This window comes from Schistocerca piceifrons, chromosome 9, assembly GCF_021461385.2.
Source record: "Schistocerca piceifrons isolate TAMUIC-IGC-003096 chromosome 9, iqSchPice1.1, whole genome shotgun sequence".
In the NCBI taxonomy this organism is placed as follows: Eukaryota; Metazoa; Arthropoda; class Insecta; order Orthoptera; family Acrididae; genus Schistocerca; species Schistocerca piceifrons.
Window position 1 is genome coordinate 219,109,786 of NC_060146.1, and position 12,516 is coordinate 219,122,301.

Genomic DNA, 12,516 nt, shown 5'->3' on the forward strand with positions numbered 1-12,516 from the left:
CTTGGTTGGTTGGTTGGTTTGGGGAAGGGGACCAAATAGAGAGGTCATTGATCCCATGATCTAAGATGGCAGAAATAATGGGAGGAGGTACACAAACAGTAGAGCACAGTCCAGTCCAGCACAGTCTAGTCAAGGAGATGGGACAACATGCAAATAAAGAGGGAAAAGCGATGTCAGGGCTGTAGGAAGAGGAAAGAACAGGAGGTGGTGGGTGGAAATGGGGGAGCAGGGGTGCCCCAGAAACATTACATGCAGAGGGACACCATCACCACTACTAACCCATCCTGACACCATCACCATACCATTTTCACAACACAATGGGGACAACACTGGGGGAAGACGATAAAATGCGAACAAGACGATAAAATGCGAACAAGACGATAAAATGCGAACAAGACGATAAAATGCGAACAAGACGAAAAAATGCGAACAAGACGAAAAAATGCGAACAAGACGAAAAAATGCGAACAAGACGAAAAAATGCGAACAAGACGAAAAAATGCGAACAAGACGAAAAAATGCGAACAAGACAATAAAATGCGAACAAGACAATAAAATGCGAACAAGACAATAAAATGCGAACAAGACAATAAAATGCGAACAAGACAATAAAATGCGAACAAGACAATAAAATGCGAACAAGACAATAAAATGCGAACAAGACAATAAAATGCGAACAAGACAATAAAATGCGAACAAGACAATAAAATGCGAACAAGACAATAAAATGGGAACAAGACAATAAAATGGGAACAAGACAATAAAATGGGAACAAGACAATAAAATGGGAACAAGACAATAAAATGGGAACAAGACAATAAAATGGGAACAAGACAATAAAATGGGAACAAGACAATAAAATGGGAACAAGACAATAAAATGGGAACAAGACAATAAAATGGGAACAAGACAATAAAATGGGAACAAGACAATAAAATGGGAACAAGACAATAAAATGGGAACAAGACAATAAAATGGGAACAAGACAATAAAATGGGAACAAGACAATAAAATGGGAACAAGACAATAAAATGGGAACAAGACAATAAAATGGGAACAAGACAATAAAATGGGAACAAGACAATAAAATGGGGATAAAACAGCACAACAGACCACACAAAAATGTAGCAGAAAGGGGTTTGGTGTGAAGCTGAAAATCCACCACCAGTGGGGTCATGGAGGATGGGGACTAGGTCGTGCCCCCCCTTCCCCGTCCCCCCCCCTCGCCATATGATCAGCAAGTTCATTGCCAGGGATACATGCACGACCAGGAACCCGAAGTAAATTAACCGAACAACCAGCATCACCTAGATCAGCGAGAAAGTCGTGGCAGAGACGAGGAATGGCGGGAAAACACCGAGCTGTAGTGTGGAAGATCACTCATTGATTCCGCACATTACAAAACTCGAGTGAGGGAGGACGTATGAAACAGAAGTCTCGAGAGATGGCCATCAATTCCGCAGCAAACGTCCCACACGTGGCAGGAAAGGGATGCTGTTCTGTGCAAACAAATTTAGAGCCATTGGCATAAAAGACAATAGCATCCTGAAAGTCCCATAACAGCGTTCAGAACAAGCAGAACACCAGTGGATCGATGGAGGCTATCAGTTCTCAGGAAAGATCCATCTGAATCCATGGCCAAGGAACTAACCAAGTTGGGGGGGGGGGAGGGGGGGGTGATCGGGAGATGAAGTGCTGAAGAGGAAAGTGAGGAGAAGCAAGGTGGAGCCCAACTGGTAAACTCACCTGAGGTAGAGAGGTGGGGGGGGGGGGGCTGTGGGTGGGCGATGGCCCGAAGCCACGGAAACAATGAAATAGGAAGGGTGAGCAGGGGAAGGGCAGACAGTGATGGCACCACGATGCTCAACTGCATCCAAGAGGAGCAAAGTGGAGGGGCAGCTGACCCATAGGCAAGCCATAGGCAAGCCATAGGCAAGCCATAGGCAAGCCATAGGCAAGCCATAGGCAAGCCATAGGCAAGCCATAGGCAAGCCATAGGCAAGCCATAGGCAAGCCATAGGCAAGCCACCTTTAGATGACGGATATATGGCAATCAGTAAGCTTGTTGTCCAAAAGAAGATTCAAGAAACGTAACTATGTGACCACAGTCAGGCGTTGGGCATCGAGGAAGAGCTCCAGATCAGGATGGACCGTAGTAGGACGACAGAAATGCACCACCCTCGAGTTATTGGGAGAGAACTGAAAACAGTGCGAGAGTGTCCACGCTGTTGTGCACCGGATGGCACATGAGCTGTGACGGCATTGTGCTACCTTTGAGTTCTCTGACTGATTGGCGTCCCGGTAGGAGGCGCGAGTGCCGCACTGAGTCGCTCGGTTTATCTCTGTTTGCGAGTGAGGAAAGGTGGGAACCTGTGCCGCGGTTGGCCAGTTGGTGTTGGTACGCGCGGCAGCAGGTAGAGACTGAGGGGGGCCAGTCTGTTGACATCGTGGCAGGTGGCGCCTCCTGGTGTATTCGGAACCGCAGGCACAGTGGCGTCTACCGTGGCCCAGAGAGAGAGAGAGAGAGAGAGAGAGAGAGAGAGAGAGAGAGAGAGAGAGTCAGGAATTTGCCTCCTGGAATGTTGTCACCGTGTGCAGTTTGGATACTGGCGACCAGAACAGTATTTTGAATGATGGTATATGAAATATTAAAGAAGTTAATCTGTATATTGTGTGTATTCCCTCAGTGAACCTCGCCTTTGGCGTTTCAAAGATGAGGTGTTCTAGCAATTACTGTAACCTATTTGTAGTTACGAGTATTACTTTGCTGATTCGCTTAGCGATTTCTATTTAGGTGTGTATAAGGAGTGTTGTACGGGCAGCTGGTGTGTTAGAATCTAAAAGTTAGGCTCAGGTTACATGAATGTTTAGTTGTACGGGCCACTGACTGATGTGGTCAATTTATCTTTTAATGTTTTTCATGTTTTAAACAAATATTATTGGAAATTTGTTTTAGACGGGTTTAAATATTGAGGGTCTGCAGCCTCAATCTGATCTGTAAATGTTTGGCCTGAAGTCCGTGCTAGGAGGGTAAGCTTGCATGTACTATTCTCTAGTTTCAAAAGAGCATTTGATGCCTGTTGGTAAATCTGTTGTTATCGCAAGTGTCTTGTTCTTTTATATTAGCAGTTTTACTGCTTTAATTGAAATTTCTGCTTATATTTCAAAGGTTAACACATTCACTTAGAGTTAAGTAATTGCTTTGCCAACATTACATTACTTTAAGGGCTTTATTGAGTTATGAAAGACTAAGACCTCACTGCCGGAGCTCTTGGCTTTCGTGTCGTAATGTGTTCAGAGTCGTGACACTGTAATTGACGCAGCACTTACCCGCGTGTACGTATTCCTGTGTTTCGGCCTGTGCACATACCCGGACGGCCTTTCCGATGACCGATAGTTCTCCCTAGGAGTTGTAATTCCAACTGCAGCTGCTAAATAAGTTTTCTGGATATTCTATTTAATCGGTGGCTTTAAGTAACTGCCTTTTCGAGGATTCCCTGTCTTGTGAGCTAACTTAACGAATCTAAAAATGTTTTCCTTACTTGAGTTTATGAACATTCACTGTACTTAAGTTTCTGAACGTTTAAATTCCATCTGAAATTCACTGATCTTCATAGTCAGCTTGGCCTAACTTGGTTACACACTTCTTTTAACTCTTTGGGAGATTGCGAGACTTGAAGTTTTAAATTTTCCCTCTTTCTCTGAGGACTGATTCTGATTTTTGGTTGTTGTATAATTTAGGAACATTTACTTCATTCCACTGTTATACTTCCGTGGGTTTTATTTAAGGGCCTTCTGGCTGTTTTAAATTTTGCTATACTTTGTTGCCTACTGCATTTTAGGAGTGGCCCCTGCTTCGCAAGAGTGGCTTTGGCCTACTTATTGTGATAAAGGGTGGTTACATCTATTACTGTTTCTCCATTTCAAATTTTGCTGTGTAAGAGAAGCTTGTTGTTTAAACTGAAGTTTCTCTTGTCTTAAAAGACTGATAAAGTAATACAAAAATGCCGTTCGTTATTAGATATCAGTTGCAAAAGAAGATTGTGGTAAGTAGCTGTAGGAGGACATAGCAGCAGATGTAGGTGGGCCCGTCAGAAGGGAGAGTCTAAGCATACCCGAATGGCTTCTGATGTGGACGAATTGTGATCTATGTAGTAACAACATCCCTATGCACCAACGTGCAGACGCTGAAAGCCCTCGAAGGGCTGACCCAGTTCCGACAGAAAGCACAGAAACTACGAAGTGATAATGAGTGACAATCAGTAAAATGAGATTCCTGGAGAACTCCACAAGGTACCGATTAAAAGGCAATAAGGGATTGCAACTTTGGGTGGTTTCTTTCATTATGATTGTAGGGCACAGAACTGCTACGGTCATTAGCGCCCGGTGTGTGACTTAGGAAAAGCTAAAAAATGAAACTGGAAACCAGCAGCAATGGGAGCGGAACTCAAAAAAGTGGGGAAACTAAAAACAGAAGGAAAGTTTAAAAAACCACTATAAAAGGGGGCTGGTTGTCCCCAAAAAGAGCCTCAAATTACTGACGTCATCTCACTGGCACTAATGAAATGGAGAACGCGATCGGCTGATCGCGTGTCATCTGCTAAAATGGAAGATATATCGGGCGACAGCTGTAGACGGGCGCGTAACGGAGTAAAATAGGGGCACTCGAGTAAAAGGTGTCTTACCGTCCACAGCTGAGAGCAGTGGGGACAGAGTGGGGGAGGATCGCCACTTAAAGGATGTCGATGGCTAAAAAGATTGCGCCCTATCCGCAGTCTAGTTAAAATTACCTCCTCCCGACGACGAGTTCGGGAGGAAGAGGTCCAAGCACAGGGAAGAGCTTTCACGTCCTGCAATTTATTACTGAGAAGTGTCGACCAATGTGCGTGCCATAAAAGAACAACACGACGACATAAAACACTCCGTAGATCGGCGAAGGGAATCGTGCGAATAGCTGGCTGAAGAAGAGACTGCAGCCTTGGCCGCTATATCGGCCGCCTCATTTCCACAGATACCAACATGTCCTGGGATCCAGAGGAACGCCACCGAGACGGCCCCCAAGTGGAGCAAGCGCAGGCAGTCCTGAATCCGGTGGACCAGAGGGTGGACAGGGTAGAGGGCTTGGAGACTGAGGAGAGAGCTGAGAGAATCTGAACAGATAACATACTGTATCCGCTGATGGCGGCGGATGTGTTGGACAGCCTGGAGAACAGCGTAAAGCTCCGCAGTATAAACCGAACACTGGTCGGGAAGCCGAAATCGATTTGGGGTGTCGCCAACAATATAGGCACTCCCTACACCTAACGATGTTTTTGAGCCATCAGTGTAAATAAATGTGGCTTCCTTCATTTGTACTCATAGAACAGCAAATGCCCGACGGTAAACAAGTGAAGGGGTACCATCCTTGGGAAATTGACAAAGGTCACGGAGCAGGAAGGTCCGGGGACGGAGCCAAGGCGGTGCTGTACACCAAGTTGTCAAGAAGGTTTTAGGAAATCGGAAGGAAAGAGAATGGAGCAGTTGACGGAAGCAAACACCCGTTGGTAGTAGGGAGGAAGGGCGGCCTGCATACCCTACATCCAAGGAGGCGTCGAAAAAAATGTCATGGGCCGGATTAGCAGGCATGGAAGACAGATGGCTAGCATAACGACTCAAGGACAGCTCGCCGATTGGACAGCGGAGGTTCAGCAGTCTCAGCATAAGGACTTTCCACAGGGCTGGTGTAAAACGCTCCAGAAACTAAACGTAATCCACGGTGGTGGATAGAGTCGAGACGCCAAAGAATAGAAGGCCGAGCAGAGGAGTAGACTATGCTTCCATAGTCCAATTTCGAGCGCACTAAGGGGCGATAGAGGCGGAGGAGGACCACTCGGTCCGCTCCCCAGGAGGTACCATTCAGGACGCGGAGGGTGTTGAGGGATCGCAGACAGCGAGCGGAAATATAGGAAACGTGGGAGGACCAGCACAGTTTTCTGTCAAACATAAGACCCAAGAATTGAGCGACGTCCGAAAACGGAAGGTTGACAGGTCCTAGATGTAAGGAGGGTGGAAGAAACTCTGTACGACGCCAAAAATTAACACAAACGGTCTTACTGGGAGAAAAATGGAAGCTGGTTTCGATGCTCCAGGAGTGGAGGCGATCGAGACATCCTTGAAGACGTCTTTCAAGAAGGCTGGTCCGTTGAGAGCTGTAGTAGATCGCAAAGAGGGTGCCCGAGACATCAGGAAGGAGACTATCCATAATTGGATTTATGGCAATGGCAAACAGTACAACACTCAGCACGGAGCCCTGGGGTACCCCGTTTTCTTGGGAGAAAGTACGGGAGAGAGTAGTGTTCACCCGCACTCTAAATGTGCGCTCTGCCATAAATTCGAAGAAATAGTGGGAGCCGACCTCGAAAGCACCAAGAGAACAGTGTGTGGACGATGCCTGTCCTCCAACAGGTATCGTATGCTCTCTCCACATCAAAAAATATTGCTATTGTTTGGCGTTTCCGGAGAAAATTGTTCATGATATAAGTGGAGAGAGCAACAAGATGGTCAACTGAAGAACGATGCTTTCGGAAACCGCATTGGGCAGGTGTTAAAAGACTGCGGGACTCCAGCCACCAAGCTAAACGGCAATCCACCATACGCTTCAAAACCTTACATACACTACTCGTGAGAGAAATGGGGCGATAGCTAGAGGGGAGATGTTTGTCCTTTCCAGGTTTCGGAACAGGAACGACGATAGCTTCCCGCCATCGTCTGGGAAAAGTACTGTCGGTCCAAATTCGATTATAAAGGCGAAGGAGGTAACGCAGACTATGGGTTGATAAATGCAGCAACATTTGGATGTGGATACCATCCGGTTCTGGGGCGGAGGAGCGAGAAGAAGAGAGTGCATGTTGGAGTTCCCGCATGGAGAAAACAGTATTATAGCTTTCGCGATTTTGAGAGGAGAAAGCAAGATGTCGCACTTCCGCTGCACGTTTCTTCGGGAGAAACGCTGGCGGGTAATTTGAAGAGCTCGAAATCTCTGCAAAGTGTTGACCCAATGAGTTAGACATTACGACGGGGTCCACTAGCGTATCATGCGCGACAGTGAGCCCAGAGACCGGGGAGAAACTAAGCGCGCCAGATAACCGTCCAATCCGACTCCAAACTTCCGAGGAGGGAGTGAAGGTGTTAAATGAGCTAATAAAGAATTTCCAGCTTACCTTCTTGCTATCGCGGATGACGCGACGGCATCGCGCACGGGACTGCTTATAGCGGATACAGTTGGCCAAAGTAGGATGGTTGCAGAAAACGCAAAGAGCACGTCGCCGCTCACGTATTGCGTCACGGCATGCCTCGTTCCACCAAGGAACTGGGGGGCGCCGGGGCAATTCGGAGGTGCGTGGTATTGAACGTTCTGCAGCTGTAAGAATAACGTCTGTAATATGAGTGACCTCATCGTCGACGCTAGGAAAGTGACGGTCATCGAATGTCGCTAGAGACGAAAAAAGTGTCCAATCGGCTTGGGCAAACTTCCAGCGTCGCGGGCGCATATACGGCAGTTGAGGCTGCGGTCTAATGACACATGGAAAGTGGTCACTCGAGTGTGTATCATCAAGGGCGAACCATTCGAAGCGCCGAGCTAGCGGAACAGTACCGCCCGAAAGGTCCAAATGAGAGAAATTTGTCGTGGAGGCAGACAAAAATGTAGGGTCCCCAGTGTTGAGGCAAACAAGATCCGCTTGGTGGAAGACGTCTAGCAATAGTGAGCCACGCAGACATGGATGTGGAGATCCCCAAAGCAGGTGGTGGGCATTGAAGTCCCCAACCAGCAAATAGGGGGATGGAAGCGGACCAAGAAGATGGAGATCAGCTCGTGCCATTGATGTGGATGATGGAATGTATACAGTACAAAGAGAGAAGGTGTATCCAGAAATTGAAAGACGGACAGCGAATTCTTGGAAGGAAGTGTTTAAGGGGATTGGGTGATAATGGAGAGTATTATGGAGAAGAATCATTAGTCCTCCATGTGCTGGAGTGCCTTCAGCAGAGGGGAGATCAAATCGGACTGACTGAAAATGGGGGAAGACAAAGCGGTCATGGGGACGCAGCTTTGTTTCCTGAAGACAGAAGATGACCGGCGAGTAGGATCGTAGGAGGATCGTCAATTCATCCCGATTGGCTCGAATGCTACGGATATTCCAATGGACATAGGGTGAACAGAAAATGGAAGAATGTGACCAAGGTTGCTGTCAACTCAACGACTGCTCAGAGCTTGCGACCGACAGCGTGGAACGGCACTCAGCCGAAGGCAAAAGATCCTGATCCATATGTTGTTCAGTTGCAGATCCTGCCACCAGCGATCGGCCGGTTCATCGGCCGCCAGCAGTGCACCTCGGCGACACAGAAGACGGCCGTGGGCGGCTACCGCCAGCTGGTGCTGAAGATGAGACACGCCATGGCGGAGAAGGAGAGGAACTGGGTTTCTTATTAGCTTTCTTGTAAAAATGATGTTTAGATGAAGGAGGAACCGATGGTTGTGTAGTTGGGGTACGTGAACAATCTTCATGAGTATGCTCTTTTTTGGAAGTCCAGGTGTCTGACTTTTGGGATCGAGATTTAGCAGAACCCGATGAAGGGTGAGCCATAGATTGAGCAGGCGATGGTGGGGAGGTTGAACGGGCGATCTTTGCGCTGGCCAATCTGACGACCGAGGCACTAAAGGTGAGGTCGCAAGTCTGCGTGGCCGCCTCCTTTGTTGGCCGAGGAGAGGCAAGGACAGTGCTGTATTTTCCTGTCTGAGGCACAGTGGGCTTTCGACTTGCGAATAATTTTCGAGCAGGAAAGGTCGACACCTTTACCTTCACTCTGATTTCCTGAATGAGCTTTTCGTCTTTAAAAATGGGGCAATCTCGAGAGGAAGCAGCGTGGTCACCCATACAGTTGATGCAACGAGGGGATGGAGGTGGACAAGCACCCTCATGGGCGTCCTTGCCACACTTAACCCATCTGGCGGCGTTGGAACAGGACTGGCTGGTGTGATTGAACCGCTGGCACCGATAGCAACGCGTAGGATTTGGGACGTAGGGGCGAACGGAAATTATTTCACAGCCCGCTTTTAGTTTCGATGGGAGTTGAACTCTGTCAAATGTCAAGAAGACAGTACGGGTTGGAACAATGTTCGTGTCAACCCTTTTCATAACTATTAACAGCCGTTACGCCCTGGTCAGACAGGTAGTGCCCGATTTCCTCGTCAGACAATCCGTCGAGGGAGCGTGTATAAACGACTCCACGTGAGGAATTTAAAGTGCGGTGCGCTTCAACCCGGACAAGGAAGGTGTGGAGCAGTGAAGTACGCAGCAATTTTTGTGCCTGGAGGGCACTGACTGTTTCTAACAACAAGGTGGCATTCCGTAATCTGGAACAAGACTTTACAGGACCTCAAAGTGCGTCGACACCTTTCTGAATAATGAAAGGGTTGACCGTGGAGAAGTCGTGACCTTCGTCAGACCGAGGAACAACAAGGAACTGTGGCAACGATGGAAGAACTGTGTGTGGCTGAGACTCAGTGAACTTACACTTGTGAGCAGACATAGTGGAAGGTGAGGAAACCATTGCGGAAGAAACCCCCATGATTACCGGTGTCTCTGATGGCGCTCTCCTCCCTTGTGGGGGCCCTCTCTGAGGGCACTCCCGCCTTAGGTGATTGTTCACACCTCAGGTCACACCTCCCGACAAACGGACGGAGGGACCAATCGGCACTTTCGGAAGGTATCAGCTCGGGTAATCACCCCTCCCTGGGCCTGGCCGTTACCAGGGGTTACGTACATGTCCTATCTGTCTATCCAGGGCGGGGAATTACGCGTTACCCCGTCACCGGCTACGCACGAAAATGCGTGGGTCGGCCTTCAGACACGCACAGGGAGGAAGAAAGAGAAAGGGAAAAACAAAAAGGGAAAGGAAAGAAGAGAGGTCTCAAACGCCGCAGCGGAGAAAAGGGTAAAGAGAAGAGGTAAGGAAAAGAGAAGGACAAAGGAAGGATGAAGACATACAAGCAGAGAAGGCGAAGAATGTGTTACATTTACGAGCGTCCGTCTCCGGATGTAGGCACAAACCATACTCCCAGAGGGGGTGAAGGGGGAGGAAAGAGCCAGAAGTGAGGTGAGTGGGGGCGAAGAAAGGGGATAGGGAAGGATGCGGAAAAGGAAGGCATGCAGCCGTGAAAGGAAGGAAGGCCACATTAGCTCGGGGTCCCGCGCTTGCTACGCACGTATCCACAAAAGAGTTGTGGACCCCCTGGGGGGATAACGAGAGGTTGTAACAAAGGAAAATTGTACTGAAATGCACGAGGATCTGCAACGAATTGACGCATGGTGCAGGGAATGGCAATTGAGTCCCAATGTAGACAAGTGTGCGAATACATAGAAAGAAAGATCTTTTATCATTTAGCTACAATATAGCAGGTCAGCAACTGGAAGCAGTTAATTCCATAAATTTCTGGGAGTAGACATTAGGAGTGATTTAAAATGGAATGACCATATAAGGTTGATCGTCAGTATAGTAGATGCTGGACAGATTCATTGGAAGAATTCTAAGGAAATGCAGTCAGAAAACAAAGGAAGTAGGTTACACTACGCTTGTTCGCCCACTGCTTGAATATTGCTCACCAGTGTGGGATCCGTACCAAATAGGGTTGATAGAAGAAATAGAGAAGATCCAAAGGAGAGCAGCGCGCTTCGTTACAGGATCATTTAGTAATCGTGAAAGTGTTGCAGTGATGATAAACTCCAGTGGAAGACACTGCAGGAGAGAGACTCAGTAGCTCGGTACGGGCTTTTGTTGAAGTTCCGAGAACATACCTTCACCGAGGAGTCAAGCAGTATATTGCTCCCTCCTACGTATATCTCGCGAAGAGACCATGATGATAAGATCTGAGAGATTAGAGCCCACACAGAGGCATGCCGACAGTCCTTTCCACGAACAAGACGAGACGAATAGAAGGGAGAACCGATAGAGGTACTCAGGGTACCCTCCGCCACACACCGTCAGGTGGCTTGCGGAGTATGGATGTAGATGCTACTAACCTCCAATGTGCCATGTCACCATTTCTCGGAAATAGGAAGCGCCGGCTTTTAATATTTACTTCCCCGTCGTCTTTCTTTGGGATGTCGCAAGTTTATTTTGACCAACTGGCTGGACACCGCCACACGACTGGACCTCCACTGGAAGCAGAGGCAGACGCGGCGCAGCTGGAGGCACTGGAGCAGGGGGCGCAGGTAGTCCAGGCAGCGGCGTTCGTAGCCCAGGCCCTCCAGCCGCAGCAGAGCGCTGGACAGCTCGTCCGTGATATGGTAGAGGGGCGCGCGGACCACGCGGCCGTTGGCGTGGGCGGGCGGTTCCAGCGGCGGGAACCTGACACCGACCTCCCTGAGCCGGCCGCAGGGCTGGAGGAAGGACAGGTCCCGGACGAGGTGGAACTGGTCCAGGTGCAGCGACTCGAGGCTCTCCAGCGCGGCCACCACCAGCCGCATGTCGGCCTCGGCCACCCGGCAGCCGTGCAACCGTAGCCGGCGCAGCCTCCGCAGGTGGCGCAGCTCCGCGACCTCCCCCATCTGCAGGGCGGCGCAGCCTTCCAGTCGCAGCTCCTCCAGCGCGTCCGAGCAGCGCCGCAAGAACGACAGTCTCTCCAATGTGGGGCACTCGATTCCCAGCGCCCGCAGCCGGACGATCCCGGCCGACTCCTCCAGGAGGCCCGCCGACAGGATCTCCGCACACACGAAGAGCTGCGTGAGGTTCGGGCACAGCTCGAGGGCGGAGCTGACCAAGAAATCTGCGTCAGCGAAGTCCGGACCCCGGCAGTCGAGCGGCCGCGTCTTGACGATCTCCAGCTTCTCGAGCAACGCGAAATCGATAGTTGAGCCAGACGACATAATGTGCTCTGCGATGTTGAGTCTAGTCGACAGACAGAGGCACCTCAGCCTCGGACAGCGCTCCAGGGCTCCTAGGTCTGCTATTGACAGAACCAGGCGCGGGAACACGACGCACACCGCAAATCGGTTCTCCACTTCGACGGAGACTTCCCGCAGCAGCGGCAGAGCGCGTAGGGCTACGTGCTCCCTGTGGAGATCCGCCGGTCTCGTGAGGGTGATGTAGGTCTTTCCTTTCCACAGGTGGGTGTACCCCGACACAATGCTGTGGAACTGCTGGCACACTGCAGCGCACTGGACCAAATCTGAGGCTGGCAGGAAGGAAAAGATTGAGAGCAGCATCTCGTCTGGTAGGTCTTCGATCCCAGCCATTTCTGTGAACGTAAATTTACTGGTTACTCGTCAGAGATTTTAAGGACGTCCATGTAATTCAATGTATGTACATGAATGTCAAGCAGTAACACATTACTTTTAAATACATTGTGGGAAAGGCAGTGATCAATGTCTTACAAATATTTACTATTAAAAAGTCTTGAGTGATTAGTGATTCTCCAACAGAAAGGTTCCCGGGTTCGATTCCCGGCGGGGTCAGGGATTTTCTCTGCCTCGTGAT

General features: G+C 49.3%; 1 protein-coding gene across 1 annotated transcript; it reads right to left on the bottom strand.

Moving 5' to 3' along the window:
* Nucleotides 1-11,108: 11,108 nt before the first annotated feature.
* Nucleotides 11,109-12,275, bottom strand: LOC124716876 (F-box/LRR-repeat protein 7-like). The gene has a single exon (XM_047243428.1). The coding sequence runs from the start codon at nucleotides 12,273-12,275 to the stop codon at nucleotides 11,109-11,111; it is 1,167 nt and encodes a 388-aa protein (XP_047099384.1).
* Nucleotides 12,276-12,516: the final 241 nt, after the last annotated feature.